Source organism: Dendrobates tinctorius, unplaced genomic scaffold (genome assembly GCF_039654945.1).
Source record: "Dendrobates tinctorius isolate UK_male_01 unplaced genomic scaffold, ASM3965494v1 ptg000063l, whole genome shotgun sequence".
Taxonomy (NCBI): Eukaryota; Metazoa; Chordata; class Amphibia; order Anura; family Dendrobatidae; genus Dendrobates; species Dendrobates tinctorius.
Window position 1 is genome coordinate 29,231,942 of NW_027361731.1, and position 21,893 is coordinate 29,253,834.

Here is a 21,893-nt window from a genome sequence, read left to right on the forward strand (position 1 = left end):
TGCTTTCCAGGGATGTAAACAGCTGATTAGACACCTGCCAGCCCCTTTTTTTTATATATATATTTCGTACACTGATGCAAATTCTACACTATTTTTGAGATCAATCTCGAAGATTTAAAATAAGACATTTTTTTTTTTACTTCCAAACAGCTCAAAAAAATAAAAAAATGAAAAACCGAAGCCTAAAAAAAATAATAAATTAACCCCTAAGATCAAAGATCATTTTGAGCAAGTGTCCCCCCCCCCTCCAAGGCTAGAGGAGGAAAAATAAAAAAATGAACATAAATGAAAAATGGCAAAAATAATGGAGAGTGTGAATTTTTACGCCCCCCACCACCCTCCTCCTCAATAATGATTACGAGCCGTCCGTGTCTTACGGGGGGCTGCAGGCATCCATTTTTTTTTTTTTGCATTTTTTTGAGTTTGGATTACAATGTAACGAGCCGCATCGTCTCCATATTTGCTGCTTCTCGCTGCTACATTGTCATAGTAACAAGGCTGAGGACACTCACCGTGATGGTGGTCTCCTTGTTCTGTTTTCTGGTGGGTGACGGGGACCCCGGACTCTGCGGAGAGAGGCAAGAAGCATCGTCAAAGCTGGTCTCAATATCTGACATTATTAGGTTTTTTTTGGGGGGGGAGATAACGGCGATGTATCTGCTGCGGTGAGGAGCTCAGGAGCTGCACATTAGCCCTCCGCGCTCGCAGGGAGCTGCATTAATTCCGTCACCGTGTCCTGGAGGTATCAGCGTCGATCGCTTGCCACATGAAGCTCATGTACTCTGCCCAGTCAAGCAGCACGCCGAGCCGGAACGCGCGCAGCACACACCTCCCCTCCTCTCCGAGGAGCGCTGCTGACTGAAGGGTTAATCACAGCTGCTCACACACAAAAATCTATAACAATTCTGAAAGCGCAGGGAAACCCCAGAAACCGGAGACTGAATGAAAGGTATAAAAAAAAAAAAAAAAATCCAAGAAAATCATTGACCCAAAAATACAAATATACAAAGCAAAAGATGGAACATAAGAATCCTAAAAATGACACCTCATATAGGCACACGTGAGCAAAATACACCCTTTATGCCTTTTGAACTCCAAATTAATAATATTTTTTTCTTTTTATTATTATTAATTTCTTTTGCACACTCCCTTCAGCGATCGTATGAAATCACATCTACTAAAATGGTCATTTACATAAAAGGGATAAATCAACTATAGGATATAAAAACATTATATTTTATACGTTTGGCTTTTCTATTTGTTATTTTGCTGTTTATTCGGTGGGGGTTTTTTTTTAGCGAGGACGCTGCCTCCTTATCGCGGCCATCAATATCTGGATGCGGACATCCTCGCTGCCTCCTGTCACCGGTAAATATTATGGCGGCGTAATACACTTCAGGCAGCGATGATAGAAGAGATGATACTAATGTGCGAAGCCCCGGACCATAGATCGTCATCACAACCAAGAAAAAAAAACAAAATCTAGATATTGTTGATGTCAATGCAGTCTGAAGTCATGGAATTAAAAATAATATCTTAAAACATAGGAAAATGGCCACATCTGGTCCACTGGTAAGAAGTATAGGGTGGAGAGGAGTTTTAGGGGTTGGTCATGGATAGTTGCCTCAGTGATTCAACAGGTGCAGGAACGACTCCTGGAACATCCCCAGTGATCAGCAAAGGGGTCCAGCTCCTGGAACCTCAAGTGATCAGCTAAGGGTCCAGTTCATGGAACCCCAAGTGGTCAGCTGAAGGTCCAGGCACCGGGACACCCCTGTCATCAACTCAGGGTCCAGTTCCTGGAACCACAAGAGGTCAGCTAAGGGTCCAGCTCCTAGAACCCCCACGTGGACAGCTAAGGGTCCAGGTCCTGGAACCCCTAAATGGGCAGCTAAGGGTCCAGCTCCTGGAATCCCAAGTGGACAGCTAAGGGTCCATCTCCTGGAACCCTATGTGATCAGTTAGGTGTCAGTCTCCTGGAATCCCAAGTGGTCAGCTAAGGGTCTAGCTCCTGGAAACCCAAGTCATCAGCTAAGGGTCTAGCTTCTGGAACCATCCAGTGGTCAGCAAAGGGTCTCACTCCTGGAACTCCTCAGTGATCAGCTGTGGGCCCGACTTCTGGAACCAGTCAGGGATCAGTTGGGGATCCAGCTCATTGTACTCCCAGGGGTCACCTAAAGGTGCAAGTCCGGGCCCTGGAACCATCCAATGATAAGCTGCATGCCTAGCTTCTGGAACCCTAATACATGTCAAGCTAGGTGTTTGGCTCCTGAAAAAACCCATGTGGTCAGCTGTGGGTCCAGGAAAATAAAAACGAGTTCAACAGGACAAACAAAACTCATTTCTTTCTTCATCATCTAAAACCATAACTTTATGTTAAATTATCCATCCTCATAATTGCCAACAATGTAGTTTCTCTGCAGAGGGGACTCCTACATAGATTCTACCACCCCAGAGCAAAAGCGTTAGGACCAACCAGAGATGGACCCAACTGTCTCTAAGAACCCCAAATGAACTGTATGGGCTAAGCAGAGTCACACATGGTGGGAACTGCTCTTACTTTGCTAACACAAAAGCTTCCGAGTTAAGGACCATCCACTTGGCGGCTTTATTAGCTTTGAGGTTATGGGGTCACCGGAATATAACTGGATTCCATCACGAACAATAAATAGGTATCAGCTGTGGTATTGATGGAGTCATGATGACTAATTATCTGATGTCAGGTCAACGGAGTCCCAAAGGAGTAACCTGCCATATCCTCATCGCCAAATGTAACAAGGACGTACAGTGAGAGAATGGCAAAATTTGGGAAATTTTGTTTTCATTTTTGGCCCCAATTTTCTATGTACTTTAGGAGAAGAATTCATCTAAAAGTCAACTCAACCAAAAAGATGTCATCAGTGTCCTTCCTAAAAATGATCCCCTATTCCTTGTGTTCTTTTATTTTTTGAAGTGCACAAAAGTCATCCCTCGCCCCAATCCCGCTACTGTTTAGGGTAAACTGAAGGATAACCGCATTTGCGGCAGGCTGTAAATGAAGTTGTTGCTCATTCTGTGTCATCTATTGCTTTCTCCGATGTTCTCATATATGTTCCAAGATCCATAATTGTAGAAGAAAATTCCATCCCAAATCCAAAAGGTGTCCCATTAAGGTGACCATATCCAGTGCTGGGCCACCATTCGCCTGACATTGAGCATACGTAGCACCATTGACTTTTGGTTTTGGGCAACTCTTCCGCCCACTGGAGTCTACAGGCACTGAGGTGGACTTCTACCCTACCTTACAGGACATTTGACTGGACAGATCGGTTTGACTAATCTCCTCTGGTGACCCTATGATTCGTGTTAATTCTGAACGCCTCGTCCAATGTTCGCTCTTACAGTTTCCCAGTAATGTCTTCATGACTCCTGTAATGGGCTGCAGTCTCCATTTTGTTGATCATCGTAAAAGAGGATGACCAAGTCTCCCAATCATAATGGTCTTCTTCAATGAGTTGGTCCTTCCCAAGCAAGGTAAAGCCTCCGTCTGGCCCTAGAACTCCCGAAACACCCCCTTCTCGCATCAGTGATCAGCTGTGGGCTGGCTCTTGGAACACCCCCTCCCCCCCCCCAAAAAAAAAAAAAAATCAGACACCAGTCCAGCTCCTAGAATCCCCCTGGTGATCAGTTGATGATCCAATTCCTAGAGCTCCCCAGTGGTCAGTCGTTGGTCCGTCTCTTTGAAACAGTCACCTCAGTGATCAGGTTTGGTCCACAAATACATTTCCCCTGGCGATCAGTTGTGGGTCCAACTCCTAGAAACTGGCTACCAGATCCCCTCCCGTTATCAGCCATGGGTCCAGCTCCTAGAACCCCTCGCCTGTGGTCAATTGTTGGTTTGTCTCCAAGAAACCCCTTTGGTGATCAAGCCTCAGTTCTGGCTCCTAGAACGCTCCTCTTCATGTGGTCAATCGTGGGTCCAACTCCTGAAAGCCCCTTCAGTAATCAGCCATGGGTCCAGCTTCTGGAAAACATCCATCACCACGGCAGCGATCAGTAGTGAATTCTGCTCCAGGAACCCCCAACCTACCCACCCATCACCACAGTGATCAGTTGCGGATCCAGCTCCAGGAATTGACCGGTGATCAGCCATGAGTCCAAATCCTAGAACCTCAGTGATAATTCGTGGGGCCCAACTCTAGGAACCCATCGATGATCCGTCATGAGTACGGATCCTAGAACCTCAGGGATCAGTCGTGCGCCCACCTTCAGGAACCAACCGGTGATAACGGAGGTTCTAGAATCTGGACTTATGGCTGACCAGTTGTGGGCCCAGCTCTAGGAACCCATTGGTGATCAGCCATAGGTCTGGATCCTAAAACCTCAGTGATCAGTTGATAGCCCAGCTCCAGGAACCGACTGGTGATAAGCCATGGGTCCAGATCCTAGAACCCCAGTGATCAGTTCGTGGCCCATCTCCAGGAACACACCAGTGATCAGCCATGAGTCCAGATCCTAGAACCTAAGTGATCAGTTGTGCGCCCAGCTCCAGCAACCCACCAGTGATCACTGAGGTTCTAGGATCTTGACCCATGGCTGATCAGTTGTGGGCCCAGTTCCTGGATTTTCTCCAGTGATCAGGAGTCTAGCTCCTGGAATACCCCGGTAGCACGCTGTGGGCCCGGAAGTCTTGTGATCTAGTTGTGGGTCTGCCTCTTGGATCCCCTGAACATCAGTTATTGTCTGGTGGAAGATTTTGTCTAGATCTTTGGCAAAATTTTACATTGGGCCCTAGATGTTGAGCAAAATACTCTTCTAGGGTGAGAATTACCATCGATCCTTGGCCTCGAGAAAGTATCTTATGCTGGGATGTAAGATTGAGATTATCTTCAACAGCATGGGGGCTTTTTTTCCCCCCAACAAAATACAGAGTAAAACCAAAATAAAAATCAATAAAAAAACAAAAATAAAAAGGAAAAATAATAACAATAATACAAAACTATAATAAAACGAAAAGCAAAACTTATAAGTGAATTGAAGGTTTGTATTTTTGGGGCAGCAGGGGTTAAGCCTACAGATCATTAAAGGGCTCTGCCTTCGAAGCCGCCGCTGATTTAACAGAGCCATTATGGCCGATGATACAAGATTGCTGCAATTTTTTTACACTCCACAAAACTCCGGCAAATAACTGCAGAGGAGATGCCGCAGAAGGAGGGGGCAGAGCAGGGACTGCGGAACGCTGCGGTAACCGATAGGACGGGGATGGTGGATGCCCCGATGACCGGCAGTGCATGGCCTCCGCTATGCACCCACGACACATGGGGGGCTATTCCTGGAGACCCCGCAGAGATGCATAATTCCATGCACTGCGACAGATCATCCGTGGGGTGGGGGAACCTGCGGCACTGCACATCCCTGGCTTTCTAGCTCATGAATACAATACCAATATTACAGTGTGCACTGACACCTATGAAGACAAAGCGATCCGGAGCTGCATGGATTTGGCGTGACATCACCTCGGTAAAGTCCATGACTCCCCACAGCATGCTCCCCTCTGTGCCCAGAGCCGTCGCCTCCTGCAGCACAGACGCTGAACACGAATTGGCAGCTGCAGAGGACAATGGGGTCTCCATAGAACAGACGTTTCCTTTCGGGGCCAACTGGACCCAGTCCATGATGGGAAACGGCAGAGAGTCATGTGGGCAGAAGAATAATGACGGGAGAAAAGACTTAAAGGGGAAATCCAGAACACTTGTGATTGACGCTCGCTCACCTAGGGGTCAATGCTGGGTTTTTGGACGACCACAAGGATGGGAGAAAAGACTTCAAGGGGAACTCCAGAACTCTTGTGATGGATGCTCGTTCACATGGGGGTCATTGATGGGTTTTCAGACGGCCACGAGGACGGGAAAAAAGACTTATAAGGGAACTCCAGAACACGTGATGGATGCTCGTTCACATGGAGGTCATTGATGGGTTTTCAGACGGCTACAAGGATGGGAGAAAAGACTTATAAGGGAACTCCAGAACACGTGATGGATGCTCGTTCACATGGGGGTCATTGATGGGTTTTCAGACGGCTACAAGGATGGAAGAAAAGACTTATAAGGGAACTCCAGAACACGTGATGGATGCTCGTTCACATGGGGGTCATTGATGGGTTTTCAGACGGCCACAAGGACGGGAGAAAAGACTTAAAGGGGAACTCCAGACCACTTGTGATGGACACTCGATCACCTGAGGGTCACTGCTGGATTTTTGGACAGCCACAAGGATGGAAGAAAAGACTTAATGGGGAACTCCAGAATGCTTATGATGGATGCTCGCTTACCTGGGGGTCACCGCTGGGTTTTCGGACGGCCACATGACTCGCGTCGTGCTGATGTGAGGGGGATCCTGAGGGATGGAATCCATTTACTATAAAAGAAAAAAAAAAATCTGTTACAATTGCATCCAGTGAAGACAAACCTCTGTGATCTGAAGGGCTCCGGAATGACCCGTTATCTGCACCGATACATTGTAACAAACCTACAGAAACAAGAGTTTAGCTGACATACACTGTTACAAACCCTCAGTACTGGGCATTACCCGACAAGGAATATTCACTGATACACAAAGTATCTGAGAAAGTTCTAAAACTCCACTGTTCAATAATTAAGGTGACTTTTACAGACAATCCCTTTAATTAAAGACAACCATAAGAACGTGGGCCGTTACTGGATTTGGATGTCGTCGTCCCCCCGACGCGTCCATCACCGCCCATCAGAGCCGCAGATTCAATTGACATCACATAAAGTTACTTGATGACGCGATATTTCCAGATTCCGCCGCCGGTCACATGACATTATCACAAAAACACGAGAAATGGAAGATTCCAGCGAGTCCGAGGTCACAAGCGCAGAGGAGAAGAATAAGATATTAATCAAATCTATTGTTCTGGAATCTGCAAAGATAAGAAATAAAAGGGGATAAAATAAAAAAAGAATAAAGACTGAAAAGAAAGGACCAGGAAAGGCAGCCTCCTAAAGGGAACTCCACCCTATATACAAGTGTCCTGCTTTCAAGTTTCAGTGTTTCCCTGTGGTAACTTGCATAGCAACATGTCCGTCTTCTATATCCTCACCCACTGATCTCACGGCATTCATGTGCCCCTCTAGATTCGTCTCTGAACAGTTTCACTTTCACAGCTGGCGATCGCCCTTCAGTTTGGCCACTATAACCTCCATTGCCGGCCATTTTGCTGCCCTCCTTCGCATGCATATACTGGGGTTCTTGTATCCAAGAGACGAGAACCTTGGGAAGAATCGTTGTATTTCTTTTTTTTAATAGGTCATCCATCAATTACCTTCATCATCACATTTCTAGTTCTTAATCCAGCAAGCTTCATATTTACTGTTCCCTCAGAAGTTATGATCTTCGCAACTTCACTTGCTCTTTTTCCCCAAGATGTGGGTTCACATACTCTGATCCTTGTATGACAGACGTACAGGTGGTTCACCTTTGTTTTCCCTTTGTTCTTTATCTAGCTTCGGCTTTATCTGATCATTTGTCGTGTTTGGACTTGCTCTGACCTCAGCCATTTTTTCCTGAAGTCGTCTGACCGCTGTCCACTTTCTCTTCAGTTCTTTTTCCCTGTGGTCATTACATTATGGATCCTTTAATATTCGCTTTTCTGTGACCAGATGTCTACGTCACGTGTGCCTTTAATATCTTGGGAAGAAATACATTCTTTTTCAAGTTTGGCAATGGCCACCATCCACTTCACATCCAGGATCCTGGTCACCTTGGAATTGCTCAGGGAGTCCTTCAGCTGTTACTCTCTAAAGATGAGCCTTCCTTCTAGGCTGGGAACATAGAACATGTCGTTTACTGGTAAACTATCCATTTTTACTGGGACACATGAGGACTCCACGTCCAAGACCTTCTGCATGTATTCTTCTTCCATACCCTACTTGGCATTCACGACAATTCTGTGAACAATCTTCTAAACCTCGTAACGACTAGTTGCTTCACACTGACCGTAGCTTTATTTCGTCCCTAAAGTCCGCTGTTGTGCAGCTTTTCTTGTATCCGTCGCTATAAAGGCGCAGTCAGACGCCCATAGAGATCAGACCACAATGCTCGGACTGGCCACGGTTCTCCCGACCAGAGTGCTACAGCTACATATACACGCTCTTTATATGGCCATGTGAGCACTTCCACGTTCATCCCCTGCGGACTCCTGTATACGTTACTTTCTTACCTGATTTTTTTAAAATATCCTGGTAAAATTGTAATATTAGGTCTGTCTGGGGCTTTATTTCTAAATCCAACATTGGGTGAGGATATAGAAGACGACTGTGAGATAGCCGTCTTTTATATCCTCACCCACTGATCTTAGGTGTGCCATCACTTCCAGCACTGTCGCGCTTTCACGCATTGCAGGAGGATGAGCAGTTTTACAGGGGATAACCACTATCAGCATCATCACAGTATGGAGGATGATGGAAAGAACAAGACGAAAGAATCCAGAGAGGTCATACAAAACAGTATCAGCACACGCTATAAACACGGCGCCATCCGCTGTCCCTCCGGGCGCTGCAGCCATTACCGGATAGTCCGTATATCAGGTCACAGAGGTCTCACTACCGCCCCCTACTGATGTACATTCACTGAATGCCTCACAACATGGCTCCAATATGGCCGCCACATGCTCATCAGGCTGCTAATACCCCGTGACCAGGTGATATAACCTGCGGCTCGGCCCCTCTCGCCCCGGCAGCCCCCGTGTGTCATTCCTGTGGTTCGGGTTCTCGGTGTCGGGATTTTTCTTATGTACAGTCCGATATAAGAATAAATGGCCTCTTCCGCAGCTCTCAAGACGTCTCCCTGCAGCTCGGTTGCCGTGGCAACTGAATCTCCGAGTATTCGAGGCAGCGAGATGCAGAAAGCCGAGGACGACGACGCGCAAAAGTACAAGACAGGAACGCGCAGGGGCGCCCACACTTAGCCTTATTCTGCCATTTTTCTTGGTTGCTGGGAGACTAGTAAAAATGGCGGCTCCTTCCCCCCCCAATAAATAACAGCGATGATTATAGTGTCAATGTTATAGGAATATGAGGGCACAGAGAGACCCTCCACAGACAGAGACCCCCAGAGGGGACGTCGCCACAGGCAGTGGCCCCAGAGAGGACGTCGCCCCAGAGGGGACGTCGCCACCGGAGGGGGGCCCCAGGGAGGACGTCGCCACCGGAGGGGGGCCCCAGGGAGGACGTCGCCACCGGAGGGGGGCCCCAGGGAGGACGTCGCCACCGGAGGGGGGCCCCAGGGAGGACATTGCCAGCGAGGGGGGCCACAGAGGGGATGTTGCCAGCGAGGGGGGCCCCAGAGAGGACGTAACCAACGAGAGGCCCCCCAGAGAGGACATCGCCACCGAAGGAGGCCCCCGAGAGGAGTTCGCCACAGGCAGGGGCCCCAGAGGGGAAGTCGCCACAGAGGGGGTCACCAAATGGGTCGTAGTCACAGAAGGGGTCACCAGAGGGGACCGCCACAGATGGGGGCCTCAGAGACGACATCGCCACACAGATGGGTCACAGAGGGGATGTTGCCACAGGGGGGGCCCCAGTGGGGAAGTCACGCGGAGGGGGCCCCAGAGGGGACATCGCCACAGATTGAGATACACAGCTCAGCAGACAGCAGAATACAGGATAGGATTAGATACATGGTTCAGCAGTCCGTATCACGCAGCATAGGATTAGATACAAGGCTCAACAGTCAGTATCACACAGGATAGGATTAGATACACGGCTCAGCAGACAGTATCACACAGGAGAGGATTAGATACACGGCTCAGCAGTCAGTATCACACAGGATAGGATTAGATACACGGCTCAGCATACAGCAGAATACAGGATAGGATTAGGCCGGTTTCACACTAGCGCATTTTCAGCGCGCGCACGGCCGGGGGTAGCTCCGCCCCCGATCCGGCTCTCTGCCCGGCGTGCCCGCCCCTTCCTTGTAGCGCCGCCTCCTAGCGGACAGCGGCGCCTGCGATCGGCGCACCCTATCTTTAGCATAGGGTGCGCCGATTGTGCGCAGGCCGTGCGCTAGTTGCGCTTTGACCTGCGCTGCGCACTTTTGACGGTGCGCCGTGCGCGCCAAAATCAAACTTTTCGGATTTTGGCGCGCACGGCGCACCGTCAAAAGTGCGCAGCGCAGGTCAAAGCGCAACTAGCGCACGGCCTGCGCACGATCGGCGCACCCTATGCTAAAGATAGGGTGCGCCGATCGCAGGCGCCGCTGTCCGCTAGGAGGCGGCGCTACAAGGAAGGGGCGGGCACGCCGGGCAGAGAGCCGGATCGGGGGCGGAGCTACCCCCGGCCGTGCGCGCGCTGAAAATGCGCTAGTGTGAAACCGGCCTCAGATACACTGTTCAGCAGTCAGTATCACAGGATAGGATTAGATACACGGCTAAGCAGTCTTTATCACACAGGATAGGATCAGATACACAGCTCAGCAGTCAGTATCACACAGCATAGGATTAGATACAAGGCTCAGCAGTCAGTATCACACAGGAGAGGATTAGACACACGGCTCAGCAGTCAGTATCACACAGGAGAGAATTAGATACACAGCTCAGCAGACAGTATCACACAGAAGAGGATTAGATACACAGCTCAGCAGTCACTATCACACAGGATAGGATTAGATACACAGCCCAGCAGTCAGTATCACACAGGAGAGGATTAGATACACAGCTCAGCAGTCAGTATCATACAGGATAGGATTAGATACACGGCTCAGCAGTCAGTATCACACAGGATAGGATTAGATACAGCTCAGCAGTCAGTATCACACAGGACAGGATTAGATACACAGCTCAGCAGTCAGTATCACACAGGATAGGATTAGATACACGGCTCAGCAGTCAGTTTCACACAAGAGACTATTAGATACACGGCTCAGCAGTCAGTATCACACAGGACAGGATTAGATACACGGCTCAGCAGTCAGTATCACACAGGATAGGATTAGATACACGGCTCAGCAGTCAGTATCACACAGGATAGGATTAGATACACGGCTCAGCAGTCAGTATCACACAGGATAGGATTAGATACAGCAAGTCATCCATCTCACCTTGGGGCAGTGACGTCTTCTTCACCAGAGGACTTTTCATGCTGACAGGTGACGTGTTCGGCCTTTCCCACGTCGTCTCTTTAAAAGAAACACATGAGAGTTACACGCGTGTGATACCGGACGTCAAGCAGATGGACATAGTATATTGTCTTAAAGTGACCGATACGGGGCGGACATGTGATGATCGGGCAGATTGCAGATCTGGCACCGCAGCAGCATCTAGTGGCCGGATGAGGTATTGCAGGGTAATCCAGATTGTGACCCTCTGTACACCACTGACTGAACCCTTGGAGACACAGGTCAGCGGGGCGAGACACTATCCACAGTTTCTAGCTCTTGATTATTGAGATACTTTGCATCGTCCTTTCCAATGAAGAATTGATTTTAATCCTCACTAATAATGTTGGCAAATGTACAGGGTGCGGAAGAAACCACACTCGAAGAAAGACTTCACCCCACCTCTGCTAAACAGGACAACTCCACAACCCTCATCTTCTGTATCCCACAACCCGAAACAGTTATTCTACACCTTTAACGCCCTCCTCCGTCCCCTCCGACCTCCATCTCTGCAGAAGCCTTTGCCGCACATTTCAAAAACAAGATCGACCAAACAATGCCTCTCCCCCATAACCTTGTTCCCCACCATCCCTGAAGGAGAGCACACTCATCTCCTCTCCAAATTGCACCTCACCACCTGTGCAATTGACCACATCCCACCTCCTCACCAACCTAACGATGAGGCTTATCTCAGCCCTAACACATCTCGTCGACCTATTGATAACTTCCCCTCTGCTTTCAAATATGCCACAATTACGCCTATCCTGAAGAAACCATCTCAACCCAACATCTAAGCCCAGCTATCGCCCCATATCACTGCCCCAGTTTGCCTCCAGACTTCCTGAACAGACTGTCCATGCTGAACTTTGCTCTCATATCTGATCTGACTCTGACTACCTACAATCCGACTTCCGTCCCCATCATTCCACCAAAACTGTCCTGATCAAAATTACAAACAACTTACTGCTAAAGCTAAGACAATTCTCTGTACACCGCCTTCTAGACCAGTCCTCAGCCTTCGACAGGAAACCGTCAACATCTCCCTCCTATTTAAAATCCTCTCTTCCTTTGGCAAAGACCTCGCCCTCTCCTGGATCTCCTCATACCTTTCTAAACGCACATTTAGAGTCTCTCACTCCCATACTACCTCCTCCTCTTCCCACTCTCTCTGTTGGTGTTTCTCAAGCCTCTGTCCTGGGATCCTTACTCTTCTCCATCTACACCCTTGGCCTGGGACAACTCATAAGGTCCTATGGCTGCCAGGACCACCAATATGCTGATGACGTTCAGATCTACCTCTGACCCTCATTTCACCTCTCTGCTGTTCAGAATCCCAGAGTCTATCAGCCAAATTCTCCATCTTCTCATCACGCTTCCAAAAGCAAAAAGTTGAGAAATCTGAACTCTTCATCTTTCCTCCATCTCAATTAATTCCCCGACCTTATCTATCACAATGAATGGCATCACAACCATACTTTTTTCAACCCTCAAATTACTAAAATGCTTGTACATGCCCTCATCATCTCCTGTCTCGATTACTGCAACATCCTCCTCTGTGGCCTACCTGCTTGGCCTACCTGCTAACACCCTCGCACCTCTCCAGACAGACAGTCCGTCCTTAACCCTGTTGCCCGACTAATCCACCTCTGTCCTCACTACTCCTCTGCTTCTCCGCTCTGCAAATCCCTTCATTGGCTCCCAATTCCTTAACAAATCCAATTCAAACTGCTAACTGACCTATAAAGCCGTCCATAATATGTCTCCTCTTAATATCTCCTGATATCTGCCCACATGAAAATCTATGGTCCTCCCAACTTATATGTTCCTCATCCGATCACGAGGATCCAGTCGCCTGAAATTCTGTGCCCCAACACCTACAATTATTATCCATCACACTCAGAACCTTCAGACAGAACTTGAAAAATCATCTCAAGAAAGCTACAGCCCTCAATGACAGAGCTGCCGCCTATTCACCACCACCAGAGCGGCTACCACCTCACCACCACCAGAGCTGTCACCACCTCCAGAGCTGCCACCACCTCACCACCACCAGAGCTGACACCACCGAAGCTCCCATCTCACCACCACAGGAGCTGCTGCAACCCCCAACCTACTGTCATCTCCACATTATCCTGTAGACTGTAAGACCAGAGGGCAAGGCCTCTCCCCTCTGTACCTGGTCAGTCATTGTAACGTCTTCTCATGTACAGAATTCAGGAATCAATGGTGTTCTAAAACTGAATAATTTTAAGACCACATACACTAGCTGATTCTCCCATGTGAATCTAGATCCTCATGAGGTTAGCAGGTTATGGTGGCCCCATCATGAGAAGTGCCTTTAAATTCTACGCCATATTTGACCCGGCACGATCAAAAACAAAAACAACCTCAAAATTAAAACCACAATTTGCACGAGGGATTGATCTGCTGCCATGAATTAATAATGTTGTTTACGAGGATGCGGGAAGAAGGGAAGAGATAACGCCGCAGTCTCGCTGACTGATCCATCGCCCGATAAGTTCTCAGAATCTTTAAGAATGGCATTGGGGCGTCTCCGAGCTCCAAACTGCTGACACTCAAGGATTGGGGGAGAATTAATGAGTCTTCTGAGCCGGAGCCCAACGGAAGATGATGGCTCGTCTTATACTAAACGCTCGAGGACTTGGAGAGCAAAGAGGTCGGAACTTGGCGTGAGCCTCGTGTAATGGTGACTTCACCACAAAAATATTGTAATGATGTACCAGATAAATACTATACAGGAGGAATCATGGAGAACATGTCAGGGGGTCAACCATTCAGTGCCCAGAGGAAGACTATGGAAGGTCTACATGTCATCCAAAGACTGAAGCTACTGTAAGGTGCTGCGCCAAGAGAAGGCCAAGAGCACCCTCTGCCTCCCGACTGCGTGCCCCCCAGCACCCTGGTTCCTGACAGCGTGCCACCCAGCACCCTGACTCCCACCGGCATGCCAATATTCTTGGTAACTGATCGACGGCTATGGACTAAAAATTAAAGAAAATTTAGAGTAAAATACAAATCCTGTAAAACGTCCTCATTACGAGGAACAAAAAGGACATTTCTCCCATCTAATCTGTGATGGAGATCTGGACCACAAGAGCAAGGAGAAGAACACTGGGGAGATATAATTGCCTCCTGCGATTACAACATTCGGCGTGCGGTGCAGGTGTCGGGGACTCATTGGTTTCAATCAGCTCCAGCTAATGAGCGGCAGCTAACGAGCCCAGGTTTAATCAGGCATGTCGTCGTCTCCGCACAGGTGCACAACACAGCAGGAAACAATTACTCATCACGTCTCCGGAGAGATGGAATTCATGGCGCTCTTCGAGGAAGGATCCCTCATAAGGCACCTTTGAGATTTCAACTTTTGGAACGTGGGTGGAAGAGAGATCTGGAGGCCGAGACCAGATGTGTCCTCCCTTCTTCCAGCTTCATCCCGAGGTGAGCTATGACAAGCAGTGGATAAAACCTGATGTATCCACACTCTGTCAAGAGAGGTTAATGCTGCGTTTTTATATGTCGCCACCTAGTTCTTGTGATGTAAACTGCAGGCCATCCAGAGTTTTGCTAAAATACGGCAACAACTTATGGAGAGGCTGCATGTCCGTCACTAACGGATCTCTTACTTCTGGCCCCCGCACCGGGCTTACTCCAGGGCACTCGCCCCCGCACCGGGCTTACTCCAGGGCACTCGCCCCCGCACCGGGCTTACTCCAGGGCACTCGCCCCCGCACCGGGCTTACTCCAGGGCACTCGCCCCCGCACCGGGCTTACTCCAGGGCACTCGCCCCCGCACCGGGCTTACTCCAGGGCACTCGCCCCCGCACCGGGCTTACTCCAGGGCACTCGCCCCCGCACCGGGCTTACTCCAGGGCACTCGCCCCCGCACCGGGCTTACTCCAGGGCACTCGCCCCCGCACCGGGCTTACTCCAGGGCACTCGCCCCCGCACCGGGCTTACTCCAGGGCACTCGCCCCCGCACCGGGCTTACTCCAGGGCACTCGCCCCCGCACCGGGCTTACTCCAGGGCACTCGCCCCCGCACCGGGCTTACTCCAGGGCACTCGCCCCCGCACCGGGCTTACTCCAGGGCACTCGCCCCCGCACCGGGCTTACTCCAGGGCACTCGCCCTCGCACCGGGCTTACTCCAGGGCACTCGCCCTCGCACCGGGCTTACTCCAGGGCACTCGCCCTCGCACCGGGCTTACTCCAGGGCACTCGCCCCAGCATGTGGCATACTGACAGGCAATTACTGCACATTCCTCCAGTTACTGGCACGCTGGGCATTCCTCCTTATGGGCACATTATGGGCATCAGTGCCAGAGATCCCATTAGTGGCCAGTGCAGCTCAGATAACAGTGTATCTATATTTGCTCGTTATTACTGGTCAGTGCGCCGCTCTGGTACAATGTAACCCACCATAGGGCCAGGACAACGCTTGGTGCTGCTGCTGTGACCACCACGCCGCCGTGTGAGCTGGACTCTCTCACCCCTTTGCTGCCCCCAAGTGTCTATAAGTGGTTCTTCACATTCCTGCACGATTCCTCCAGCTCTGTTTGAGAACATTTGTGGGATCCAGCGCTGGAGCTGTAAAACAAGTCACTGAGCAGCCATAACAGTAATTAGCAAAATGATGAAGTTACAGAAATCCTCCCAGGCCCAGGAGCGCAGGATAATAGCCGCGCTGCAAGGAGGAAAATCCCTAATTATTGTGCAAGAACAAACCCTCTCATCACAGACTCAGGTACTGGAGGAAGAGCGGAAATACAGGGGAGTGAGCGGGCTCCCAGCAGCACAGAGTGTTTCAGGAGAGGAGCGTGATCACCAATCTTTTTGCATCAAAATGGGTTCTCAGCGACACCTTACAATGTTGCACCACACTGACAATATATCACGTAGAGAAGAGCCATGGCGTCCCCTGCCTGCAAGAAAAGTCAGGACAACCATCGCAATTCATCAGAATCTGTAGACATATCCTCTCTGAGCAATGCTGCATGGGTATAAAAAGTCTTCACGCCCCTGGTAAAATTCCAAATTGTCATGTAAAAAAATATGCCGCTGTTCACTGAGGATTTTCCTGACATTTTTGGTCTATCAACAGCTGACAACACAGCAGAGGATTTTATTGTGGAAGGTTGTCAGTGAGGATAAGGGACAAAGACATTAGACCTATCAAGGGCACTGAAGACATCAACAAGAAGGGGCTGAAATCTGGCACCACATTGACAGACAGAACTTGGCGTCCCTCAGATACTGATGACAAGAAGAAAATTGGTGCTGGAGGCAGACGCAACATTAAAGTCGCTGCAGGGATTTCTGGCCAGTCCTGCACGTGACCACAATCTCCCCTATTCTTCATAAGTTCGGCCTGTGAGGTCAGGGGGCAAGAAGGAAGCCATTTCTTACAAAGACAAACATCCAGGCCCGGTGACTTTCCGCCAAAACCACCATCACGTCAGCGAGAACCAGGAAACGTGTCCTGTCTGATGAGACAGAGGGGGAGCTTAGTGGCTATAATTCCAAAAGGTGCAGAGATGATAATGTACATCACCAGAAGATCACCATCCCCACAGTGAGGCATGTTGGGGGAAGCATTGTGCTTTGGGGCTGGTTTTTGGCAGCTGGAATTGGTGCTTTAGTCAAGGGGGAGGGGATTACAGTATACATACAGTATACATACAGTATAATGTCCCCACAGTGCCCCTCATACAGTATAATGTCCCCATAGTCCCCTCATACAGTATGTCCCCATAGTCCCCTCATACAGTATGTCCCCATAGTCCCCTCATACAGTATGTCCCCATAGTCCCCTCATACAGTATAATGTCCCCAGTCTCCTCACACAGTATGATGTCCTCACAGTCTCCTCATACAGTATAATGTCCCCACAGTCCCCTCATACAGTATAATGTCCCCAGTCTCATCACACAGTATGATGCCCCCAGTTTCCTCACACAGTATGATGTCCTCACAATCCCATTATACAGTATAATTTCCCCACAGTCTCCCTCATACAGTATGATGTACCCACAGTCCCCCTCAGAGTAGAATGTCCCTACAATCCCTACAGTATAATGTCCCCCCGTCCCCCTCATACAGTACGTCCCCACAATCTCCTCACACAGTATGATGTCTCCAGTCCCCCTCACATAGTGTAATGTCCCCACAGTCCCCCTCATACAGTATGATGTTCCTACAGTCCCATCATACAGTATGATGTCCCTCATACAGTATGTCACCAGTTTCCTCATACAGTATGATGTCCCCACAATCCCCTCATACAGTATGTCACCAGTTTCCTCATACAGTAGGAGGTCACCACAGACCCCCCATACAGTATGTCCCCACAGTTGCCCCATACAGTATGATGTCCCCACAGTCCCCCCATACAGTATAAAGTCCCCAGTCTCCTCACATAGTATGATGCCCTCACAGTTTTGTCACAGTAAGATGACCTCACAGTCCCCTCATACAGTATAGTGTCCCCACAGTCCCCCTTATACACTATAATGTCCCCACAATCCCCTCATACAGTATGTCCCCACAGTTGCCCCATACAGTATGTCTCCACAGTCCGCCCCATACAGTATGATGCCCCGACAGTCCCTTCACGCATTAGGGTGTCCCCACAGCACCCGTTTTTCAATTCACCTAACTCCATTCCCAGGCTGCCTTAGTATGAACTGTGTACTGAGACACAGTAGGAGTGATTTGGCGCGTCATTGCGCCTGCTGCGCTCTCAGAAGCTCAGACTGGAAAAGAGAGCTGACGGTTCTCTGTTCCATCATGATGCTCATCCCCAGGATGAAATGGAGACGCCAGGTGGAGAGTGGCTGCGTAGTGCACTGGCTGCGTAGTGCAGTGGCACCATTGGTTCCAGCCTTATGTCTGTCCCCGGTCCACAGGTGGCACTATGCCCAGGTCTAGTTTAAGGGCGTGAATATTTATGAAATCACATTATATTATTCGTAAATTCCCTTTTCCCACCTAAAATTTCAGTTTGTTTCTCATTGAATTTGTACAAAATTTAGGTGACATTAAAAGTGTAAAAAGTTCTGAAATGATTTTTTTTTTTTTTTTAACATGACACAAACCTAGAATTTGACCAGGGGTGTGTAAACTTTTTATATGCACTGTATATATAGGACTATTGACAATGGCAGTATGTAGGGAGCTTGCATTTTCTCTCTTTTCACCACCACAAACTTGTGTAACCCATTAGGCTCCTCATTACTGGAGAAAAGTTCAGAACCTCGACCAATGGAAGAATCCTAGGCACATGAAATTCTAAAGGGTCCCCCATGTCATCGAGGTCTCAGAGAAAAGCAAGTGCACCCTCCCTCCAAGTGCCTGACATTCTGGGATAGAGGGAGAAGTCTGCACTTCATTTCTAAAAGAAAAAGGGGCGATGCCCGAGAACAGCTGCAAAACATCAACCCCGGAGAGGAGACACTAGGAAAGATCTTCCCGTAGAGAAGACATCACCACCCACACAAAGTCCTCAGCGTCCAATCCACAGTGCTGGGAAAAAGTCTATACAGTGCCTCATAGAAGAGGTGAGGGCATCACCGAGGGCAAAGAGGTGAGGGCATCACCGAGGGCTAAGAGGTGAGGGCATCACCGAGGGCAAAGAGGCAAAGAAGTGTGAACATCATCTCATAATATACACGGACACCAGAGCATAAGAGCAGTATTATAGTAGTTATATTCTTGTAGATAGGGGGCAGTATTATAGTAGTTATATTCTTGTACATAGGGGCAGTATTATAGTAGTTATATTCTTGTACATAGGGGGCAGTATTATAGTAGTTATATTCTTGTACATAGGGGGCAGTATTATAGTAGTTATATTCTTGTACATAGGGGGCAGTATTATAGTAGTTATATTCTTGTACATAAGGAGCAGTATTATAGTAGTTATATTCTTGTACATAGAGGGCAGTATTATATTAGTTATATTCTTATACATAGGAGCAGTATTATAGTAGTTATATTCTTGTACATAGAGGGCAGTATTATATTAGTTATATTCTTGTACATAGGGAGCAGTATTATAGTAGTTATATTCTTGTAGATAGGGGGCAGTATTATAGTAGTTATATTCTTATACATAGGAGCAGTATTATAGTAGTTATATTCTTGTACATAGGGGGCAGTATTATAGTAGCTATATTCTTATACATAGGGGACAGTATTATAGTAGTTATATTCCTGTACATAGGAGCAATATTATAGTAGTTCTATTCTTGTACATAGGAGCAGGATTATAGTAGTTATATTCTTATACATAGGAGCAGTATTATAGTAGTTATATTCTTGTACATAGGAGCAGTATTATAGTAATTATATTCTTGTACATATATTATAGTAGCTATATTCTTGTACATAGGGGCAGTATTATAGTAGCTATATTCTTGTACATAGGAGCAGTATTATAGTAGTTATATTCTTGTACATAGGGGCAGTATTATAGTAGTTATATTCTTGTACATAGGGGCAGTATTATAGTAGTTATATTCTTGTATATAGGTGGCAGTATTATAGTAGTTATATTCTTGTATATAGGTGGCAGTATTATAGTAGTTATATTCTTGTACATATATTATAGTAGCTATATTCTTGTACATAGGGGCAGTATTATAGTAGCTATATTCTTGTACATAGGAGCAGTATTATAGTAGTTATATTCTTGTACATAGGGGCAGTATTATAGTAGTTATATTCTTGTACATAGGGGCAGTATTATAGTAGTTATATTCTTGTATATAGGTGGCAGTATTATAGTAGTTATATTCTTGTACATAGGGGCAGTATTATAGTAGTTATATTCTTGTATATAGGTGGCAGTATTATAGTAGTTATATTCTTGTACATAGGGGCAGTATTATAGTAGCTATATTCTTGTACATAGGAGCAGTATTATAGTAGTTATATTCTTGTACATAGGGGCAGTATTATAGTAGTTATATTCTTGTACATAGGGGCAGTATTATAGTAGTTATATTCTTGTACATAGGGGCAGTATTATAGTAGTTATATTCTTGTATATAGGTGGCAGTATTATAGTAGTTATATTCTTGTACATAGGGGGAGTATTATAATAGTTATATTCTTGTACATAAGGGCAGTATTATAGTAGTTATATTCTTGTACATAGGAGCAGTATTATAGTAGTTATATTCTTGTATATAGGGGGCAGTATTATAGTAGTTATATTCTTGTATATAGGAGGCAGTATTATAGTAGTTATATTCTTGTATATAGGAGCAGTATTATAGTAGTTATATTCTTGTACATAAGGGCAGTATTATAGTAGTTATATTCTTGTACATAGGAGCAGTATTATAGTAGTTATATTCTTGTACATAGGGGGCAGTATTATAGTAGTTATATTCTTGTACATAGGAGCAGTATTATAGTAGTTATATTCTTGTACATAGGGGCAGTATTATAGTAGCTATATTCTTGTACATAGGAGCAGTATTATAGTAGTTATATTCTTGTACATAGGGGCAGTATTATAGTAGTTATATTCTTGTATATAGGTGGCAGTATTATAGTAGTTATATTCTTGTACATAAGGGCAGTATTATAGTAGTTATATTCTTGTACATAGGAGCAGTATTATAGTAGTTATATTCTTGTATATAGGGGGCAGTATTATAGTAGTTATATTCTTGTATATAGGAGGCAGTATTATAGTAGTTATATTCTTGTACATAAGGGCAGTATTATAGTAGTTATATTCTTGTACATAGGAGCAGTATTATAGTAGTTATATTCTTGTACATAGGAGCAGTATTATAGTAGTTATATTCTTGTACATAGGGGCAGTATTATAGTAGTTATATTCTTGTACATAGGGGCAGTATTATAGTAGTTATATTCTTGTACATAGGAGCAGTATTATAGTAGTTATATTCTTGTACATAGGAGCAGTATTATAGTAGTTATATTCTTGTACATAGGGGCAGTAATATAGTAGTTATATTCTTGTACATAGGGGCAGTATTATAGTAGCTATATTCTTGTACATAGGAGCAGTATTATAGTAGTTATATTCTTGTATATAGGTGGCAGTATTATAGTAGTTATATTCTTGTACATAGGGGCAGTATTATAGTAGTTATATTCTTGTATATAGGTGGCAGTATTATAGTAGTTATATTCTTGTACATAAGGGCAGTATTATAGTAGTTATATTCTTGTACATAGGAGCAGTATTATAGTAGTTATATTCTTGTATATAGGGGGCAGTATTATAGTAGTTATATTCTTGTATATAGGAGGCAGTATTATAGTAGTTATATTCTTGTACATAAGGGCAGTATTATAGTAGTTATATTCTTGTACATAGGAGCAGTATTATAGTAGTTATATTCTTGTACATAGGAGCAGTATTATAGTAGTTATATTCTTGTACATAGGAGCAGTATTATAGTAGTTATATTCTTGTACATAGGAGCAGTATTATAGTAGTTATATTCTTGTACATAGGGGCAGTATTATAGTAGTTATATTCTTGTACATAGGGGCAGTATTATAGTAGTTATATTCTTGTACATAGGGGCAGTATTATAGTAGTTATATTCTTGTATATAGGTGGCAGTATTATAGTAGTTATATTCTTGTATATAGGTGGCAGTATTATAGTAGTTATATTCTTGTACATAGGGGCAGTATTATAGTAGTTATATTCTTTTATATAGGTGGCAGTATTA

General features: G+C 46.4%; 1 protein-coding gene across 6 annotated transcripts in view; it reads right to left on the bottom strand.

Moving 5' to 3' along the window:
- Positions 1-21,893, bottom strand: part of GAS7 (growth arrest specific 7) — a 161,906-nt gene that overhangs the window by 33,015 nt on the left and 106,998 nt on the right. For 5 of the 6 annotated variants that reach the window (XM_073579764.1, XM_073579769.1, XM_073579766.1 and 2 more), the window contains 3 exons: positions 11,098-11,175; positions 6,311-6,396; positions 513-566 (listed from right to left, as the gene is read on the bottom strand). In XM_073579764.1, the coding sequence (XP_073435865.1) occupies positions 513-566; positions 6,311-6,396; positions 11,098-11,175 (218 nt within the window). The remainder of the gene's footprint in view (positions 1-512; positions 567-6,310; positions 6,397-11,097; positions 11,176-21,893) is intronic. The other variant, XM_073579765.1, reaches the window with a different exon arrangement.